We start from the raw sequence: 23286 nt of genomic DNA, 5'->3' as shown, positions 1-23286 counted from the left end.
GCTTTAATTTGAAAAGCTGTAGAGAGTTTGAATTGTAATGTTTTTACACAGAAAAATGTATTTCCTTGCTTTTTTGTTGTTATTCAACATCTAGGGCACTCTGCCTTTTAATTAGTTACCTCACAATATTGTCAATCAGGTAACTAAAACTAAGGAAGGTCTTTGCTGTAAAAATATAGTTAACAAATACATTAATCTCCTTATTCACATTTAGTGATCTCACAAATACCACGGAAGAGAAATGACTGCACGGAAGTAATTTTAACTGTCACAGACTCTGAATCTGCAAAAATAATACCAGAAACTAAGGGACAAGTTCTTTGTCTAAGACATGTACTTAGTCATACCTCACCTTTATGTTACACTCAGGGGAAGAATCCGTTTTAAGGGTATGACTACATGGTTTTTTTTCCAGCTTCCTTTGATATTATTCATTTAGATGATTGACTGACATTGGGACGGGAGTGGTTGGTCAAGGGAGCAACCTTAAACCTTAAACCTGTCCCATTGCAGAATGATACTTGAAAGATTATTGTTTGACACAGAAATGTAAAAGTGGAGTAAGAAAGAAAGGAAAAGTAGGCTTTACACTCTGGAGAAATCAAATGCTTCATCTCATTGTGAAAACAAAGGAAATTTCAAGTTGAAATGCAAGGCTTTCATTACAGGGGAGCTGAGTCATAAAATAAATTCATGTGCTCTACAAAACTAGGCTAGTAGCTTTAGTTTTCTCAGATTTACCCAATGTGCAGCAGGATGTTGTCCAGGTGGAGGCAATATGGTTTGATGGTTAGAGCAAAGTTTTTGCAGTTAAGATCTAGATTTGCAACCTGGCGGCAATATTTAATAGAGTCACACTACGCATTATATAGCCCTCTGTGACTCAGATTTTTTCATGAAAAAAAAAACACCCATAAATAGTTCATACTTCGGAAGTATATTTGGAAGTTTAATATAATAAACCATGTAAACAATCCAGTTGCTAACATACATTCATTTGAATTGATACAAGATGTTTCTTCTAATATATGATCAATAAAATTACAGCATCATTAACCTAGAATTAATAGAAATAAGAAAATTATTCTTTCTATAATTCTGCTGCTTAGAAAGAATATATAAAATGAAAATGTAAAAATATCTATGGCATGCAATTAACACAGGCCTTTCTCTTGAATGAGATTAGGGAAGTACCAGAATGAATCTGCAATAAATCCTGGCAATATGAATTGTTTTAACATTTTTATTCATAAGTAAGCTATTATTAGAAGATTAACCTAAACACTGCAGTTTATTCAGGCAAAGAAACATTCAGGGAACCATCCAGATCTAAGATCGTCTGTGACTTCATTCAAGTATATTCATTACTGAGTACCTTCTCTATGTCAGGGGCTACAGTATGACCAGTGAATAAGATGGATATGTTCCTGACACCGCCTAAAGGAGGAGATGGAAATGTAATAACATAATGCAATACAGGGTATATATAATAAGGACATTTATCAAACAGTCTATGGAGGGGTTTGCTTCATAGAATGCTCCTGGGGTGAGACCAGATGTGAGATGACCTTTAAAGAGGGTGCAGGACTTACCCATGTGAATTAAGGTTAATGAGAAAGCATTCCAAATCCTGGGAGTTGGGCTAAAGACAAACTTCAAACTTGTTTAGACCAAACCAAGGAAAACTTTTGGTAAGAAAGGTATGAAGCAAGACATGCTGAAGCAGAGTTATATTTAAGGCACATGATCTTACTAGAAAACCTTTAATATTTGAATTCAATAATTTCTGAATAACCTAAGAATACATGTTGTAAAACACAACCTATGATTTTAAAGGATATATATGAAGGTAAAATATTATTCTTGTATTTTAAAAATAGTGCTATCAGCTATCCAATGTTACTTTACTTTGGAAAAATTGTCAATCTGAGAAAAATATGCTCTTTGATAGTAAATGCAATATATTCCAGAACAACTGTGTAAGAATTAATTTTAATTTTTTTCTCCATTGAAATCTCAAAACATTTTGAAAGGAAAAAATGCCAATATAATGTTTTTTAAAACTTTATCTTTTTGGGAGGATAACTTGAACCCAGGAGTTTGAGATCAGCCTGGGCAACATAACAAGACCCCATGTCTACAAAAAAGTATCTTTTAAAAAATAGCACTAATTCTTATTTTCTTGTTACATGCTGTATGTTTTTTGGCTATCTTTTATTATTAGGCTCTATTACCCTCCCATAACCCCATATTAGCAAGAGTGCAAACATCTTGAGAGAAGTGTTAGAAATTATCAAATGCATTCCATTGCTTTGCTTCTTACATACCAAAGACCAGACTAGAGTTGTGGCTTTTTAATAGATTTTGACATTGAATCCACTTTTCATATTTATAACATATACGGAGGAACATATGCAAAAAAAATGTCTAGTGAAGAAGAACATTTTTAGCAGTTCAGGAACAAAATGGAGAGCACCTATTCAATGTTTTATTGTGTCTCCTAATAGACTATAAGCTCTGTGAGTGCAGAGATCTGACATCATGGAACCCCAAGTACCCCGGGCATTGCCTGGGATGTGCTCTATGAAATATATGTTGAAAGAGTTGTTAAATGAAGAAGTGAATGCATGACCAAAGTGTATTAAATGATTTGTAGGTAAAAATATAAATATAAATATGCAAGAAATTCAAATTACAATTTCTATCTCGAACAACTCTTTGACTGGAATTTGGCAACTTCAGTTAGTGCAGTATCATTGATAACATTCTGTAATGAGGATATGGTAAAGGAGTTTATGAGTATTTTGTTCCTAGGCTTTCACAAAAATTACTGTGGCCAAAGATGATGTTAAATCAGCTCTGATGGCATGACCAAAATGAGGGCAGGCAAAAAATAAAGCTGAGTTCATTCACTGGCTGCAGAGACCTAAAGAGCAGCAGGTGAGCAGAGCAGCTGCTTCTGTGTTCTTTCATTTTGTGAATTGAACATCTTGGGAACTTTATTCCATTCAACATTTGTAGGGTAATATTAAAACTAAACAGCTATAGCATAAGAGAAGATCTTTTCAGTCATCATGTCAATTATTTAAAGCTCCCTCTCCAAAGAAAAACTAAAGAAAGCAAAGCATACTACTGTGCTAATTTGGACCTTTAAGAAGATTTAGGCCACATCAATATCTCAGTATCTTATCAAGTCTAAAGCCTGAAATGACTTCTTATGTTCACATTTACCACATTGAACATCTTTGATCATGTGAAGTTTTTTATCAATGTATTTTATTGTTGTGTAGTAAAATTATTCTAGTTCCTTAAAAGTATTAGATCTTTGAGTCCAAAACATAAAAACCTAAGAAAATTAGTTAATAATGCTGACATGAACTCAAAATAGCAAAAGTGATTTTAGAGTTAGAGGGAATGGATACAAAAGAAGCTGTTCACTTCACCTTGTTTCAGGCTCCCATCACAACTAGATTAGCTTATCTAATCACAGAACTACAGGAATAAAATCAAGAAAGCAAATTCAGTTATCTTAAACCTTGAGTATTTAGTGAGTAGAAACAGACAGAGCAACCAGGACTTATATAGGATCCTCAAGGCCAAATTCAAAAGAAACTGAGTAGATTTTATAATTCAGAAGTCTTTTGCTTTTTCTCTTTCTTTTTCTCATCTTATATAGTATTTGCAAGTATTGTTCTGGAATAGATAATTACTATCATTTAAGACTGAATAGAGAACCAATATTTTCTTCAGAGAGAAGTAAACATTCTTTTGAGAACCCACTCAAACACAAACCAATTATGCTGAGTGACTAAGGGTAAGAGATATGAGATTCTGTTATTTAATAGAGCATTCTTAATTTATGGGAATTTTATAAGAAATTTATTAATCCCTTGTGATGAACTTCTTTGATATCTTATTCCTGAAAAATCAAAACACTGAGCAAGACATGAGAAAAGTTTTAGTATTTACATCTGCTATTGTACTAAAGGCTTTTCTTTTATTAATAATTTATAATAACATATGTTATTAACATAAATAAAACAATACCATATAATTTACTGAGTGTCTTCACACACATCCATGTATTTTACACTTTCTAAAAACCTATGAGAAAAATGTTATCTATATAAATACAGTTGTTCCCACGTATGTGGGGGATTGGTTCCAGGATCTCATGTGACTACCAAAATTCACGGCTGCCCTAGCCCTGCAACAGTTAGCCCTTTGGGACTCATGGATAGGAAAAATCAGCCTTCCATATCTGCAGGTTCCACATCCTATGAATACTGCATTTTCCATCCACAGTTGATTGAATCCAAGGATGCAGAACCTGCAGATACAGAGTTTATGAGTTTATATACATATAAACTCATAGAGGGCTGATTATAAATACATATATCAAATATTATAAATATTAAATCCATTAAGCAGATGAGAATACTGAAGCTTAAGGAAATCTATCTGTGACCCTCTAAAGTTACAGGACTTGTAAATAGCAGAACCAGAAATCTCAGTCTGGAGATATTTAAAATGCATTAGTTTTTTCATTATACCATAGTCAATGTGTACATTTTAATACAGATGCCAAAAATATCAATTATTAAACCATTTATTACCACTCTTCAATGTGACTCATAATGATTAATCTGGCAGACAATAAATGTCATCTACTTACAGCTGAATACAAAATGCTCCAAAACCCAAAACTAATTTTGCAAGTAGCAGTTTGCTTCAGTGTGATTAAATGCTATGGCATTTTGATGGATCAAGTCTGGCAACACTCACCTCTTTTTGACGGTATTTAATGGCCAATTTTAGTCTTGCAAGATCATTTCCACTTTGTTCTTCTATCAGACTATTGTCATCTCGGTAATTAAGAATGATTTCCAGTTCTCTGGAACTTCTCGTCTGATCCAGTAGGTCCTTAGCAAATTGTTTGCACTGCCGTGACAGCTCTTCATACTCTGACTTGAATTCATTTTCCACCTTGCTCAGTTCCTGAAGCTCCCAACTTAACTGAAAGGCTGTGAGAAAAGGATCTTCACTTGACAGTGCAATGAGAGAGGGACTGGCCAAGGCCTTGTAGATGTTGAGTCTGGAGCGTGAGTGACGGAGGCTGTCCACGTCTGAACTGGACACACATTCCACACAGTTACAGCGGACTTCATGGGGTCGAGGCACTGATACCCCTTTCTGAACCAAGAGTTTTATTATCTCATAGTTATTTGTATGGGCTGCCAAAATGATTGGTGTAATGTCCGGAGTGAATTCAGAGAACTGCTTATCAAGGAGTATAGGAGGCACCTAAAAAAGAGAAAGGTAGAGGTGATGAATATTTGTTCATTTGTTCAGGCCTGTGTATTTCATGCACCATACTATAGCAATGTGGAACAGGGTTCATAAGTCTTTGGCCAGGTTTTTTTTTTTTTTTTTTCTTGCAGGAAGATATGACCTTTTCCCCTACAAAAAACAAAACAAAATTGGAAAAAAAAATACTTTCCAGTATGATACATTATTCTTTCTTTAATCTGAATTATGACATTTTGCAGCATCTTAAAATAGGTGGTTATGGAAACTCTTTACTTGATGAAAGTCTTTCTTTCTTTTAAATAAGCCTAGGTTGTTTTCTAGCTGACAATCTTTGCTTTGCTTTCTCAGAGATGTTGACTTCCTAAATAATCAAGAAATACACTCAAAAATAGCTAATGATTTGTTTTAAACCCAAGCTCGCTCTTTTCAGTAGAAGTCTCTTAATTCCTCATGTAGGTTTTGTCTTTTGTTTGATTTTACTGTGTTTTAGCTTCTGCTTTCCTATCATTCAGCCTAGTGACTAAAGGTGGCAGCAAAAGGAAGTGGGCTGGCCTCATACTTTTTCTTTTCATTCATACATTTCTGGTATATTTCCCAGATGACAAGAAGTGCTCCATTGCTAGCATTAGTGTTTTATCAGAAATAAACAAGCATTGAGTCAAGTCAGCAGTGTGAATTCAAGAATCAGGCCACCAATGTGTTTATGCACGATTTCCTTTGGCTTATACTCTAGGGATGGCAATGATGAAAATAATAATGGCTGCTATTTAGTAAGCATCTGCTAAGTACATTAACCCTCACTTTTTGTTATTCACATTTTTACAGATATGGTTCCTTAGTGAGTAAGTGGAAGACCTGCAGTTTGACCTGCAACTTCCACATACTTTAAAGACTTTATATAATAAACACAGGTTCACCTGTCTGACACCCAAGCCTGAGTGAATTACACTACACTATGTTGCTTTAGCAAAATTTTGGTTTAATATTTATTTTTGCTGGCACAGAACCACAGAGGCGTTTATGAAAAATAAATGCTACCTAAGGACAGTTAAACAGGCATGGCAGAAAAAAATGATGATGCATGTCACATTGAAATATGCTGCTGGAAAAATGAAGGAAATCACAAGAGGATCAGAGGAAAACAACCATGTAGAGAAAAGCAACACTTACGATGACACTTCATTAATGCTACTTTTAAATATAGGTACATTTTTATATACAAATAACACCGAAGATAATAAGAATGAAATTATCTATTTAGAAGATCCTTTACAGAGGTATGCAATTATTTAACACTGAAGATGGTAATAAACGCTTTTGAAGTGCGCTTACGAATACCAAGGTGACCACACTGCCTGTTAAGATAGTGTTTTACATTTGTATGCTTTGGGGCCATTATGCAGGTAAATAAAGTTTCCTTGGTCACAAGCACTGCAATCCCATGACAGTAAATCTGATAACCAAGATGGCTTCTAAGTGATTAAGGTTCGGGAAGTGGGTGCAGTGTGCATCTGTCTGACAAAGTGAGAATTCATGTTCCAGGTGAGACTGAGTGAGTCAACTCGAGATTTCGTTGTGCTGTTCAGAGTGGTGCAAAATTTACAACTTATGTATTATTTCTGAAATTTTCAATTCAATATTTTCAGACCACAGTTGAGTGTTGATAACTAAAACTGCTGACAGTGAAACCTTGGAGATGAGGGGACTACTGTACCTTTAGTGTTTTCTGTGGCAGACAATGAGGGAAGACAAAACAATATTACTCATTTTCTATATTAGATGTATATTTAAGTGACTGATGTAATTGGAAGGCATTTTCTGGATTCAGTACAATTTCATCTTGGATATCTATGCTTTTTAATCCATCAAGAATTTGAAATTTATTAACCATAAAATACATCTTTGTAGAATATTGCAGGAAATTTTATTTTTAAAATAGGTATAATATGACCCTACTGAACAACATACATATCTAAAAAAAAATAACAGTGTAAAAGTATTAAAGGGAGATATGATAAGTTTATTAAAACATGTAAGAATACACCAAGAATATACTGCTTGAGTTTTAGTACTCAATAAACCATTGCATATTATAATTTTTAAAAAATATATAAACATTTATAACCAATTATTTTAAATTATTAAACTTTATTATTTAAAATGATTTTTGAATGGAACTAATCTATAGGTCCACTAATAACAATTCATTGGTCAGTAAATGATATGGTTTGGCTTTGTGTCCCCACCCAAATCTCATCTTGAATTGCACACCTCATGTATGGAGGGAGATACTTGGTGAGCCGTGATTGGATTATGCACATGGTTTCCCCCATGCTGTTCTTGTAACAGAGAGTTCTCACAAGATAGGGCTGTTTGATAAGTGTCTGGTGATTCCCCCTTCTTGCTCTCTCTCTGTCCTGCTGCCATGTAAGACGTGCCTTCCTTCCTCTTTGCCTTCCGCCATGGTAATCAGTTTCTTGAAGCCTCCTCAGCCACATGGAACTGTGAGTTAATGAAGCCTCTTTCCTTTATAAATTACCCAGTCTCGGGTAGTATCTTTACAGAAGTGTGAAAATGGACTAATACAGTAAATAACTAGTTTTAAATTACATAATTATAATTATAATTATTTTAGAGCTTACTCTTACTCTAAAATGTATTTGAAATTCAACATTTACCATTAATTGCCTGGCACCCAGCTGGTCATAGATTGTCTGACATCAGGGACTGATTGTCTTAGCTGGACTCCACGTGGGACTCTGCTGGGATCCTCACTCAGTGAGACAGGCAAAACATTAGAGTTTACCTAGGTCTCAAGAGACAGGTTTGGGTCTTCTCCAATTGTGTGAAAACAATAAAGCAAAACAAAAGTGTTTTAAAAAATAATTGACTGTTATGGAGTACTAACTATATGCCTATATCAGTTATTACATGGTGTTTGAAAGTCTGAGGTTTTCTTATTCTCTCATCACTTCTACATTTATTACCTTGCATTCTTCTGTGTATGAAAGTTCTCCCTCTTCTCCTTTCTGTTGTCAGATATTGCTATGACCCCATGAATTTTATTTAATAAATGAAATGTAATGATTGATTACTATCACTATTCATTTTATACTTGTTGTTGAATTATACATGTAGTAAAATGGATAACTATTAATACACAACTTGATGACTTTTAAAAATCTGAACATGCTTAGGTAACACAATCAGATTAAAACCTAGCAGAGTTAATGCACCCCACAAGCCTCCTTCTTGTTACCCTTCTCAGTTAGTACTTTTCTCAGATATAATCACAAATTAAAAGGTTATCAGTATAAATTACTTTCACACACTTTTTCAACTTTATATAAATAGAATCACAAAATATGCACTCTTTATGTCTAGCTTTCTTTGTTCAATTTTAGCTCTTTGAAATACATTTCTACTATTAGTAGCAAAAACTGTTTTTTCAGTTCTGCATAATATTTCAATTTCTATTTTATTTCATTCCATTGTTGATGACATTTTTGTGGTTTCCAGACTGGGGCCATTAAGAATATTGCTCCTATGCACATTTTATTTCTGTTTTGAAAATGAGGAAATAATGTACCTATATGTTGATCTTGTATCAAGGAATGGAATTTTTGTGTCACACAGTTTTCTTAAGCACTTATACCAACTCATATGCCCACCAGCAATTATACTTGGTTTCATTTATTTATTATATTTATACCATTTATAAATAATTTTTTATTTATTATCAAAAATGAGTGTTGAATTTTGTCTAATGCCTTTTCTGTTTCTATGGATATAATCATATAATTGTCTTCCTTAGTCCTAAAAGTATGCCAAATTAGATTAATGGATTCCTGAATATTGAAACATTCTGGCTTTCCTGAAATTAATCCCACATGGTCAAATGCGTAATGTTTTTATTTTGGCAATTTTATTATTTAAATAGTTTGGAATCTATTTTCCTAAGTGGGATGAATTTCTAAACTTCACTGCTTCACTGTACTGTCTTTATTGGGTTTTGGTATAGATGTGAAGCTTTCTTCACTAAAAGAATAAGAATCTCATGCCTATAATTCCTGCACTTTGGGAGGCTGAGGTGGGCGGATCATGAGGTTAGGAGTTCGAGACCAGCCTGACCAACATGGTGAAACCTCGACTCTACTAATAATACAAAAATAGGCTGGCATAGTGGCAGGCAACTGTAATCCCAATTACTGGGGAGGCTGAGGCAGGAGAATCACTTGAACCTGGGAGGAGGTTGTGATGAGCTGAGATCACACCATTGCCCTCCAGCCTGCGGGACAGAATGAGACTCTGTCTCAAAAAAAAAAAAAAAAAAAAAAAAAAAAAAAAGAATAAGAATGCTTTCCTCCTGTAGAAAACAGAGATGTGGCATTCGTAACACCCTTCAAGAATGGACTTGCTGTCCAGCTATGAAGAGCGTAGTCTACTAGCAACCTCTACCTGCTAACTGCTTCAGGTTCTTCCTCAGTTTTAAAGCACAGCACAATGGAGGAGCAAGCAGAGTGGATGGGCAGGGCCCAGCTATTTCCACCCAGCACAGGACGTGGCTCACTAGGCAGCCATTTGCTCTGGAGTTCCTCTTTACAGTGGCAGGAACATTCGTCAGCTCTGCATCAGGGTCTAATGGCTTTTACTTCTCAATCTGCTTCCTTTTCTTTTACTTTCAAAGATGCTATTCAAAATATACACAAATGTAGGAAAATGTATATTTTATTTCTGTTTTAAAAATGAGGAAATAATGAGAGAGAGAGAGAAAGAGAAAGAAGGGTCTGATAAACGACTTTGTGGTTAGCCAGCTAATAGAATAGAAGCTTTAATAAAGGAAACTGGGACCATACAGTTACTATAAACTTATCAATATAAAATATAAACCATTCTAAAGAAATAGACAGATCTTCGAGATCTTCAGTTCTTTCCCTCCACTACTGCAAATGTGATTTTTCCAATATAGAAACCTCTTCAGGCTATTCCCTTTCTTAAAATGGCTTATAATTACTTTGATTGATTCAATAATTTATTCATGTATTGAATCAACAAATATTTACTGAGTCTCTTGTCTGGCACTGCATTAGACATATATAATTAAGAAAAATGAAGATGAAGCAGTTCATATCCTCACAGAGATGACTGTTGTATTTGACAGAAAACTGGAACACAGATTTCCTGTATCTTCCAAGCAAATTGAATCAAATGTTTATTTACTTAAAATCCAATATCATGGTTGGTATCATGAAAAAACACAAAAAGATAAGAAATGAAGATTTGCAGTGTCACATCAGATGATGACCACATTCTAATCTGAAACTTTCAGTTCTGAAAATTTGCCAAGTACTTTCCAAAATCTCAGGGTAGTTTTTCTGCTTTATATATCTTATATTGGACTGGTAGAGTTAGAATACAATTAAAACTGTAAAACTCTGCTATGAGCCCTAGAACATAGAAATTATTTGCTAACTATAGTTTTTTTGTTCAGTATTAACAAGAATATGAAACTGTGCAACATTTTACTTTCCTTAGCAAGAAGCAAATAATTGACATACTTGGAGCAGAAAACTACAGATTCAAACTGTTCTTTTGGAAGTGTTAGAACAGTTGAGCTGCCATTCTTTTTATACTTAGCAAAGCGCCTAGCAGATAGATGGTGTTCCATACATGACCTATTGATTTATTCTGCACACAGACGATTATTATTTCTGTAGGGTGAAGCCGTTAAATCAGATTTCCAAGCCATCCAGTTGGGAACTGAGTCAATCTCACACGGCAAGGAAGAGCCAATCACTGACAGTGAAACAATGAACACTAAAGTCGACTCCTCAAGATTTTGCTCTCAGGAAATAATCCCTCTCTAGAAAGACCAAAATACTACTTCTGCCCCTCCTCCCCCTCCCACACCCTTTTACTTTGCTAAATTTTCCTGGCTTTCCTTTCGGAATGTCCTAATGTTACAGCCTTTCATTTGTATACATATGGTCTTTGGTGTATATATAGACATAAATTCTCCAGTCTTTTTCCCTGGATTGCTGGTACATTTAGCTTATTTCAGATGTTATATCCCAGGATTACAGGTTTGCTGGTGGTCAAACCAAAAAGAAAATAAAGAAAATAACTTCACTAAATCTTACAACAATAAATCAAGTCACTTTAATGCCTTTCATTTAATCTACAAATAATTACTATTCATAAACAATGTGCAAGGCGATGTGCTGGGTGGTAAAAATGTGTTTTGCCGTCTAGAAGCATAATATAAAATTCCTCTCTCTTTACACACACACATGCACACATGCACACACACACACACAAACACTGCATAATACTATACAAATGATTTTAATGAAAGAACTCAGTAAATGTTCTAAGAAAAATATGAATAAAACAAAAGGGAAATTAGAGATTTTTTTCACCAGGAAAGGATTTGAGTAGGTGTTTATATTTACACTGGTTGCAACTAGTAATGTAAAATAGTTATAGGAAAATGACAGCGTCAATGAGAAGACATGACAGATTCATCTATAAAAATACTTTCCTTAGAGTATATCATCAGTCAAGAGAGCTCAATAACTTTAAAATGCTTCAGTGTAGATTAGGGCAAGATTAGAGATGCTTTTGAATAGCATTATTTTATAAACATCAGTGACATTATAGAAGAATTTAACCAGGAGAGTAATGAAATATTAACGTTATTCTAGGATATTTTGAAGGATAAATTAAAATTGTAATGGTTGGAGGCAGGTAAAGAAGCCTGGTTAACTGTTACATTTTGAATTAGACTTTTAGCAATGGATAAGGATATGATTACATCCTGCCAGACAGGAGAGATGTGAGAGAGAGAGAGAGAGAGAGAGAGAGAGAGAGAGAGAGAGAGAGAGAAACACAGAAGCGTGATATAGAATTAATTTAAAGTAATGATGTCAGAGAAGAAGAGGTCTCATCTAGATGATGCCCTCAGAGTCCTTTGAGTTCAGATTTTAGTTTCCCTAATGTTCACTTGTCTGGGATGGAAAGGTGAACAAAGGTGGAATTCAAAAGTCAAAAGATGTTCCATTGCAGAAGCTGCTAACACACATTTGCAAGTTCTAGCACTAGAAAGTGACTTTCAGAGAACTCTTGCGGAAAGTGACTTTCAGAGAACTCTTGCATCCCATTAGGGCTGTGGCCTTTCTGTCTCTCTTCTGTCTTTCAGATGGCTATGAGTAAGGATTGATAAAGAGGCTCTTCTTACTGGTTTCCTAGGAAAGCCAAGAATGCCACCTCAAACCACCCCTGCCATGGAGAATGAGCCATACTGAAGTTATGGAGAGGGCTGTGAAAAGCTATGACTCAGGGACTCTGATTTACTTACTGCAGCTGAGGCAATTATCAGTTGATTGTCAACTTTACTACCCACTTCAATACTTTAAAAAAGTCTAAAATATAATGTGTTTGATCTCAGAAACATTTAGAAAAACCAGAAAATGCGCTTGCTGGCCCTTTTTCATGCTTTGTTCTCAATACAGTCTCTTTTCTAAGTCTCCATCCCTCTTCTTTGCTTTATTCAATGTCTCCTTCCTTTTGTGGTTCCATTGTTATGAGTGAAGAGCATATTCTTGTAACAACACATAAAATAAGTATATCATTGTAGGCATTCAATAACTTACTGCTTTTCCATTAACTTTTCTTCTCAAATTTATAAAATTTTCCATCTAGCATATTTAAGGACATAACCCTGCAAATGAAAATCACAATGTGCTTTACTTACTTTGCTGAAGTGAAGTCTATAGACATAAAGGTATTACACCCAGGAAAACATATTTGCATATAATTATATACTCACATTACTAAGAAGCAAACAACATACTCCCAAACAGTTTTTAAAAATAAATTCCAAGTTATTGAATCAAATATTTCACTCGGCAATCTACAACAAAAGTCGAAGAGGCAATTAAAAGAGGACCCTGAAACCAAACGAAATAAATGCCCTTGTTTTTTATATTGTATAACTAACCATGAGGTTTTTTGGCTTTTATTCTGTCTAAACTTTATGAGTGTATCTGTTCAACATTTTTTCTCAGTTTTACTGAAAGGTTAGTTACATTAATAACTGAATTACTTTGATATGATACAGCATTAAATATTACTGACATACACAAGGAATCCACTAACTTATAGCTGATTGCTATTCTTAAAATGTATCTACATATTTCACCTTGAAGTGACTCAGCATCAATCTGAAGTGCATATTTTAAAATCTGGAGTATGATATTTTACACAAACGTATTGGTTAGTGCAAAAGTAATTGTGGTGTTTGCCATTAAAAGTAATGACCAAAACTTCATAAAAGTTTATCTCTGTCACTAAAATATACATGTTTGAGCCATTATTAATACTGAAGTGAAAATTTTTGGAGAGAAATTCATCCTGAAGTGACATTCATGCGATTTAAGAGTATTCATTCTATTAAATTCAGTATTTATAAAAAAGGCTATATTAATTATGTAAAAACAATTTACTGACATAATACTATTTGGTGTACCCTAGATTTTAAGAATAAATGGATACATATTCTAACCTGGCTCTTTTTTTCTTTTAAAGAAATAGGGTCTCACTCTGTTGCCCAGGCTGAACTGCAGAGGCATGAACACCAATCACTTCAACCCCCTTTCTGGACTCAAACAGTCCTCCCACCCTAGCCTCCCAAGCAACTGGGACTACTGGCACAGCACCACCATGCCTGGATAATTTTTTATTTTTTGTAGGGAGAGCATCTCACTATATTGCCCAGGCTAGTTTTAAACTCCTGGGCTCAAGCAATCCTCCTAGCTCAGCCTCCCAGTGTGCTGGGATTATAGGTAGAGCCACTGCAGCCACCTGTTTCTATTTTAAATTAGCTATATAATGTTACAAAAGTCTCTTAAACATATAAGGGCCATTTGTTATATACAAATGAATGTTCCCTTTAACATGAAATTTCCATGGCTCAAATCCCTTTATAAAGCTCTAGTTGATAGTATAATAATAGAAACTTCAGGAAAAAGGTGCTTCTTTTTTCAAGGGCTTCAATAAAAATGTGCTAAATTCTTCAGCATCCCCTTCTCTTTTACTCTAATATATCAAAAGCAACACTTAAAAAACCCAGATGATAAGTATAAAATTTCTCTCTCTCATACACACAGACTGTTGGATTTTTAATTCAAATCAACACAAGAAATTTCAACTTAAAGTTACATATGAAATTTTATATAAAGTTATATTTTAAAATTTATTTGATTACAGTAATATGGAACCAGAATTTATATATATGTGTGTGTATACATGTGCATGTGAGCACACACACCCATACATATGTACACATGAACACAAACTAAAGCAAGTGGCTGTCTTGTGAATGAAGAAATGGATAGATGAATGGATGGATGGACAGATGGATGAGTAAGTTAGGTTACAATCTTATCTAAATAAAATCAAAAGTGTTACTTTAGGCTGAAACTTCTGCCTTAAAAGACTAAACAGAATTCAAATTTGCACTTATACAGATAAAAAATTCTTTCTTAGTCTGAGCCTCAGGCTAATAATTTACCAGTATGTTCATGACTGTTGGCTTAAAGCAAAGACTTGTGTGCTTTTTACTTCTTCAAAGTGGTTGCAACTTTAAATACACTAATAGGTGTTTGTTTTTTTCCTGAGATGGAGACGTGCTCTGTCACCCAGGCTGGAGTGCAATGGCGTGATCTTGGCTCACTGCAACCTCTGCCTCCTGGGTTCAAGCGATTCTCCTTCCTAAACCTCCCAAGTAGCTGGGATTACAGGTGCCACCACGCCTCACTAATTTTTTGTATTTTTAGTAAAGAGGGGTTTCACCATGTTGGCCAGGCTGGTCTCAAACTCCTGACCTCAGGTGATCTGACTGCCTAGCCCTCCCAAAGTGCTGGGATTATAGGCGTGAGCCACCACACCTGGCCTAAACACACTAAGTTTGATTTGATGTCTGATGAAACATTGATCCAGAAAATAATTGTAATAAACAGCTTAGAAGAAATTTGGCGCAATTACATATTGCTGTAAATCAGGAGTTTTAAAATTTTTGTGTGTCATGGACTTCTTTGGACACATGAAGCAGCCAGTGGACCCTAATTAAGAAAGAATACTATTTCTAAAGAAAATCCATAGTATTATACTTAAAAATATATTTAAGTATATTTAAAATACATTAAAAAATAAATATGCAATATGGTAACATACGTTCCTCTCTATTAGTATATTAAATAAAAAGTTATACTGGAAGGTAATTAGACTACTTTTGAAATAAAAAACCTATAAATATACCAGATACATAGTGTAATAGTGATATAATAGGAAAATATCTACGATTTCTACTATTGACAAAGACACAGGCAATGCTAGCAAAACTGATTTTTGGTCTGCATTCATAACTGAAGGAAATTATGTGTTCCATTTAGAAGTTAGTAAAACTAAAGATAAAATTTTTCTCATCTTAGTTCATAGATATCTTTGAAGTCTATCTAGGACATCTCTAAGTTAAGAAGCTCTTTAAGTATAATTAAATTAGACTTGGAAGACAAATACAATTTTTAACTAGAAAGCACCAAGCAGATAGTTGTTTTTTAGAAATAGTTGGAAAGTTAGGAAGATTTTCTGGAAAGGAAAGTATGATATTTGAAAAAAATTTAAAATTACATATATATTTACTAAAAAACAGTGTTCTATGATTATAGATATTCTAGAGTATCAAGTAGAATAAATAGCTCACAACACCCCCACACACAAATATTTACTTCATGTGAAAAAATTCTGGAGATCTGGGGAAAGATCCAGAAGATCTAAAATGTAAATAAAAATTACTTAAAGAACACCTGGAGAAAAGTCAAAAGTGAGGCATAAACGAGAAATTTCTTATTCTAAGAAAGTGATGAGTCTGTGCACTGATAGTATTTGCTAGGTATTTGGTTAATAGAATGAATAACAATGGAAATGCAGCTAACATCAAACTTTTTATATGCCCCCATTGAAACTCTGCAAGACAGTTGCAATTGTACCTATAGCCAATTGTCAGTAAAAAAAAAAAAAGAAAAAAAAAAGAAATATATATATATATATATATATATATATATATATATATAAAATAATGTGACTCAAGAATTCCAATAATTCTACATCCAGATGAGTTTTTCTTCTCTTAAGTTTTAAAACATTATCTGTGGTTATGCTAAAATTTAGAAAGTACATCATGCAGATGTATTATAGAAGCAACTATTTCAGAAGTTACTGTAACTAAATATTTGTGAATCACTCTAAATAGATGAGGGGAAAGGAGAAAAAAGTTCAACAATAAATTGTGCAATATGTAGTCTTAAATGTTTATGTGTATTTTGCCTGGGGTTTAGTAATGTAAGTGATAACTAACAATATTTGAAACAGAAGAGACATATCTTTTCTTGAAGCAGAGAGAACACCTAATAGTTTGGAATTCAGTTCCAAACAATTTCATTGAAACCTAGAAATTAGTGAGTAGGGTTCAAGTTTGGAAATTTTTAAAGAAATAGCACTTTATTTTACTGAGTCTCTTAGGTGCAACATAGATCTTCCTTAATTGACTCGCTATGTGGTCCTCTATCTTTCAGTTAGAGGTAATCAGCCTATTCACATAAGTTAGTGACTTTTGACTTCCATATTATTTAAAAATTATTGTATATATAACTACTTTTCTTTGTTGCAGTTTACTGCTTTAGTTTTGTATTTTAAATGAGCAATAAACAAAAGTCTTAGTTGTTAACAAAGTAAGAAATCCTATTCTACATAAACAAAGATCAAAAGAAAAATGAAAATAAAATGTAAAATTATCTGGTAAGACCACTAAAATAATTGTTAGTATGTTAAATCCAACAATGTATGAAGGGAATAAAATAGAGCTTATTTCAAAAGTGCAAATTATCTTTATAATTATTATATTTTTAGCTATCATTTGTTATGGCAAATAATATTTTTCAATGTGATGATACTGTCTGTGAAAAAGTGTTTCAAGAATTTCATCACTAGTCTTAGAAATTATAAGGGTTATTTACCAAAAACCAGTAGCAAAACTCATAATAGTGAAAATTTTTTCATTAAAATTAGAAATAAGACAGAAATGTTTATTATTATGTTTACTCATCATTATTTTGAAGTTTCTACATAATGAAATAAGATTAGAAAATAAAATACTAAGAAACAAGACAACCTGTTCCTGTTTGGCAGATCATATGGTCATATATTTTCAAAAACTCAGAGACTGCAAGTTTAGCAGCATTAATAAAGCTTAATATAACATGCATATGCAATACAAAAATCTATACTTTTCTCTGTATTACTAAAACAAGTTATGAACAGAACTGATTATAGACAGAATGAAAAATGTTGGACTTTATTAAGTGACAATGGATATAATAAGTGTGAATAGATTATAGAGAACATAAAATCTTATAGGGCAGAAAAAAATCAGAAATACAGGAAAATTCTTTCATTCATGGAAAAGAAGACCTCATATCAGAATTATGCTGATTTTTCTTAACAATAAAATATGCATTTAGTACCATTTCATTAGAATATTTTTGTTTATATTGTTTTATTTAGAACTTGATTAAATTATTATATTGATATGAAAGAATATCCAAGAATGGCCAAAAAATTATAAAATTGAGATTATAATCCAAGAATATAGTGAGAGATATGAATCACTTGCACAGAATTTTGACTAGAATTATTTCTGATTATATATTTAAAGTTTATATATGAAAAACGAAATATTTATTTATTTGGAAAAGCAGTTCATTTACTAAATGGCACTAAAACAATCATCTATCCAAGCAAAGTTAGGCTATTCATCTCATTTCATAGCAGTAAATTTGAGATGGGTTAAATATTTAAATGTAAAAAACAAAAAGTAACAAAATTTTAGAAAGGAAGAATGATTGTCTGCCCTGAGACTGAGCACTCTTAAAGCAAGATTGCAAACACAGAATGAAAAACCTCATATTTTATTATACAATTATAAAGTGGAATGGCCAAAGATAACTTACATACATAAAGTAAAAAAATACCAAAAATACCTTACATACATAAAGTAAAAAAATACCAAAGATATCTTACATACATAAAGTAAAAAAATGAGCTCTTAAACTGTAGTAAACACATAAAACATACTTAATCACACACAGAAAAACTGTAAATCGAAAAAAATCTTACAAAAAACCAATGGATTAATTAATAGTTATAAGCAGATGTTTTACAGAAGAAAATTGAAGAACATCAAAGGGTCAGACATAGAAGAAATGATTTTTCTCAATAGTTGAGGAAAAGCAAATAAAAACAATAATGAAATACAGATATTTATCCATCAGATTGGCGAGTTTAAAAAGCTATGGTGACAGGCTCCCCCGTTCATTGAAAGCTAGAGGGGTAAAATTATTACAGCTTTGTGGGAGAGTATGCAGTATTTATACAAATCTCAAGAAGTCTTACTTCAGGCAATGCTTCCTACAGAAAAGGAGGGACAATGAGAATATTTCTTTATATTTATTCTATTACTTTTTGTCCTGATAGAAATTTGGACATCACCTCAATGCTTTTCAAAAGTTGGAACAAATTGTACAAACGTATTCTTGTATGAGGTATTATGATGCCATTAAATATTTGAGTTAGCAGGAATGTTGTATGTATCATTCCAGAGAGATGTTCCTGAAGTTTCATTTTGTCATGCTGGAGAGTTGTAGAATAATTATTTATATACAGTTTCCTAATTTTAGGCTCTTTAAACATTAGTTGAGATTCTATTTCTATCACACACTGTCCTTGTTATTATCTCTATCTGAACTACTTTATTTGATGTGCAAATCCTCTATAATTAGGTCAATCTCGTATATTAAAATCTACTGTGCACTACACTTCAGTATGCTTCCTATGGCCTGAGCATTTCACCATCAAACTTTCCATACAGCTTTATAAATTGGTGTTTGCCTTTCCCCTCTCACTTATCCAATTTTGCCACTCAGAACACACCTTAAGTATTATAATTTTTATGATGTCCTTTTGTAAAATTGAACGGTCAATGCGCTGCTTTTTTGCCTTTAATGTAGGAAGGGAGAAGGGAAGGTATTATAACTTTTATGCAAGGCAAGAGAAACCCATTTTCAGAAAAGGAGTTTCTAAGAATAGTAAGGAGGATGAGTACATACTCCACAATTACACATTCCCTCATTTCCACTGAAGGCTTTTATTACAAGATACATCTAACTTTACCCAAGCTTTAGTACAAGTCCATGGCCCACAGGCCTTATGTTGCCCAGGATAGCTTTGAATGCAGCCCAATGCCAATGCGCAAACTTTCTTAAAAAACACTATGAAAACTTTTTTGCAATTAAAAAGAAAATCTCATCAGCTGTTGTTACTGTGAGTGTATTTTATATGTGGCCCAAGACATTCTTCTTCCAGTATGGCCCAAGGAAGCTAAACGATTAGACACCCCTGCTTTGGTTAGTGATGCATCTAGTATAAATAAGAATAACTTAATATCAATAACTATTTTTACTTTTTGTAAAGCAAATGTTCATTTGAAATTGCACAGACTGTTCTTTATTGGAAGCCTATTTTCAGTCTACTTTGAATTAAAAATACCAGCAAAGACTTATAGCGTTGATTTGAAAAGGTATACAGGGCACATAGTAAATACAATCCTATGACTAGATGACAGATTTATCTTAGAAAAAGGAGGTGCATTGATAGAAATGAACAAGGATCTGGCTAACACCACTTCAACTAATTGATGTTGTAAATGCAAATATACTTGGGGTCAAATGATGATAACGTAAACAATAGCTAACCTGTATGAAACACTTGCCATGTGCCATGCCCTGTGTGGGGAGCTTGTTATACCTCATCTCAGTCAATCCTCAAAATAGTGTTTAGATGTACTATTATTATTATCCTCTTTATACAAAAGAGAATGACAGGTCTTGGAGAAGTTCAGTAACTTGCTCATGGCCATACAGAAATCCATGCAGCCTAACTTCAGAATCTAAATTCTCATCAGTAGATGGTATGTCTTCTAGGTACGGCAGCTGCAACATCATGGGAACAGCTCAGGTAGCAAGAGTAGGAAGATGTTCATTAAATCCTACCTCAACCATTTCTAGCTGTGTGAAAGTGACAAAGCCAGTTAACTTCTCCACATTTCGATTTTCTCGTTTCCAAATGTGGGCATTTATTCAAGATATTTCTTGTTATGGGACAAGAACTAAAGAAACATACATCAAAGCCTTCTCAAAGTTAATTCCCACAGAGCTGTGGTGAAGATTAAATGTGAAAGCAAGTTGTAATCTATAAATCATTAAGTAACATGGAGGTAATAGTGTTATGTGACAGTCCTAGGACTGTTAGGAGCAAGACCAGAAAACTGTCTTGTTCAATTTGACCAGATTCATTTGTTTCTCCTCATATAAACACAGTTCCAATTGTAGTGCTTGATTCATCTGAAAGGTAGAACAATAATTTCCTGGCAGGCCGATTTTGTAAGTGTAGATGTCAAGGTTTAAAATGCATACTTTTTGTTGCTGAAAATGTAAGCTGTGCATCTCCTTAAATGGCATCTGCTTCTTTATCGTGTACTGCTATATGTACATCATAAATAACAATTAAATATTATTTATATCTTATGTAAATACTGGAGAAATGTATTACAGCTCTTAAGGAGACATCAAACAAATAGCAACTTTAAATCACCACCAGGTTGGACTAGGACGAATCACTAAAGGAACTTGAGGGTTATAATCACTAACTCTTAGATTGTTTAGTTCACAGGCTTCTCTTTTCTTTTTAAAAACTGTATAATATATATGTGTATATATTATACTGAAGGGAAATCTAAATGACATTTAAATAAAGTGTTAAGTTTGTTGAAAATGTGGCTAATAGACCAAGTTTAAACAATTTCATATGAACTACGAATTACACATTATTTCTGGTCAATGATTCTGTTTTTTGTTTCATTTGACAATGCTTATTACTGTCTCCTTCATGAAACTCACCAGTCTTGAGTTTCATGGCTATTTGCTCTGGATAGTATTATATAAGCACAAATATTAGTTGTATCACTCATCACATTTAGCTTTGGGAGTACTATTTAACCACCGCCCGCCCCCAACTTCAGTGTTCTTATCTGTAGAGATAATTATGGTCTTTACCTCTTAGGGTTCTTTCAAACATTAAAAGTATAGATGAATATAAAGGTGTTCTGTACATAACATTTGATAAAACATAATCTCTTATGATGATCATTATTATTATCACTGCTATCACAAAACCATTTTTCTGCTGACTCTTTGTCTCATTGGGACCCTTTCTATTCATTCCTTCAACACTGTTCCTTCCCAGAAGTCTAACTTAAGTCTAGTGTGCTCATTCTAAACACAGTATTATCTGTATTTCTAAACATTAGCTGTTCTTCTTGTGCTGATTGTAGCCTGTAAATGCTCACTTTTATCCTTCCAGGCACTCAATAATACCTTTGTGTGCCCATTTTAGGCCACTCTTCAGTTTTGGGACTACAGTAATCTACACAACAGACAAAATCCTTGCTTTCATTCAATTTATCTTCTAGAGGAAGAGGAGAGAAAAAGACACATAACAGGAGTGAATGACTGAATGGATAAGTCAATGAGTAAAAGAATGTTAAATTTCATTCAGACAATATAGTGGAGGAAGAGAAAACAGAGAACCAGAGACAAGGAGAGACTGATACACTATATAGGTTTGCTGGGTTGTCTTACTGTTACAGTGACATTTGACTAGAAGATTGAAAAATTTGAAGAATCAAGCTAAACTTATATCTGAAGGCAGAGAATTCCTGGAAGAGGGAACAACAGTTGCAAAGATCTTGAGACACTATCATGCTTTGGGTTTGGGCTAATTTGATAGGAGTACAGTCTGCGAGTGGAAAAGTCATAGAAGGCAAGGTTAAAAAAAAAAAAAAAGCAGGTGAGGCAGCAAATGCATTTTAATCCATTTTAAGGATTTAAGCAAGCTCTTATTCTTAGGAAGAGGAAAAGGAATGAGAACATTTTGAGCAAAAGGATAACAGTATCTGAACATCTTTAACAGAACGACTATGGCTCTTGTGTTGAGAATAGACTAACAGGAACAGAGTGGAAGTAGGACAGGCTAATGAGGAGTATTACCATGATCACGGCAAGAGTTCCAGGTAATTGAGAGAGACTGCAGTGGAGAGTTTGAGAAGTGGTCTATTTTGCATATATTATGATGGTAGAGCCAATAGGATTTGCTAATGAATTGAATATTGGCTAGAAATTTAAGATTAATTTGTAAAAAATGTCAAAGATGACTGAACATCTTGGCAAGGACAGGTGGAGTTGCAACACTGAGAACCCTCAGAGAAGACATTTTTAAACACAATGAAGATTAGGATTTGGCTTTTGCATGTTAAATTTGGCATAGCATTAGAAATCTGGTTATACACATTTGACAGTCATCAACATACCAATAGTATTTAAAGCCTGAATGTCACTTAGCAAGTGAGAAATGTGTGTAGATAGAAAGGAGGAGTTAGACATTTGAACTGTCTGACATTTCAAAATTGAGAGATGGAGAAGATGAGGAAGGACCAGTAAAAGATATTGAGAAAATAGACAGTGAAGTAGGCAAAAAATAAGGAGAGTGTGAAATCCGGAAGTACTAAGACACATTGAGGCAGGTTGGTAGCTATGGGTGGAAGCATATAAAAGTTTTCCCATAATTGATTCTATTTTCTTAGTAAATTAGAAGACAAGGCATCACCTGAGAAATAGGAGAGAAGAGTTGGGGAACTTGTGGAATGAAAGAGAGAGAGAAAAAAATGAATGAATCTTCTAAGCAAGTGGGAGGGTATCCAGGAAACAGGTTGCTAGGCACCACTGAGCACCCACTTGAAATTAGTGG

General features: G+C 33.7%; 1 protein-coding gene and 1 long non-coding RNA gene across 2 annotated transcripts in view; one reads left to right on the top strand and one right to left on the bottom strand.

The window, feature by feature from the left end:
* Positions 1–23286, top strand: part of LOC141581658 (uncharacterized) — a 772188-nt gene that overhangs the window by 618243 nt on the left and 130659 nt on the right. The gene's annotated exons all lie outside the window — the stretch shown is intronic.
* TRPC4 (transient receptor potential cation channel subfamily C member 4) overlaps positions 1–23286 on the bottom strand; it is a 203736-nt gene that overhangs the window by 105247 nt on the left and 75203 nt on the right. Inside the window, exon 3 of the mRNA XM_003934403.3 lies at positions 4786–5304. Within this exon, the coding sequence (XP_003934452.1) occupies positions 4786–5304 (519 nt within the window). The remainder of the gene's footprint in view (positions 1–4785; positions 5305–23286) is intronic.

Source organism: Saimiri boliviensis, chromosome 16 (genome assembly GCF_048565385.1).
Source record: "Saimiri boliviensis isolate mSaiBol1 chromosome 16, mSaiBol1.pri, whole genome shotgun sequence".
Lineage (NCBI taxonomy): Eukaryota > Metazoa > Chordata > Mammalia > Primates > Cebidae > Saimiri > Saimiri boliviensis.
The sequence above is the reverse complement of the archived record's forward strand: the minus strand, read 5'-3'. Positions and strand labels throughout refer to the sequence as shown.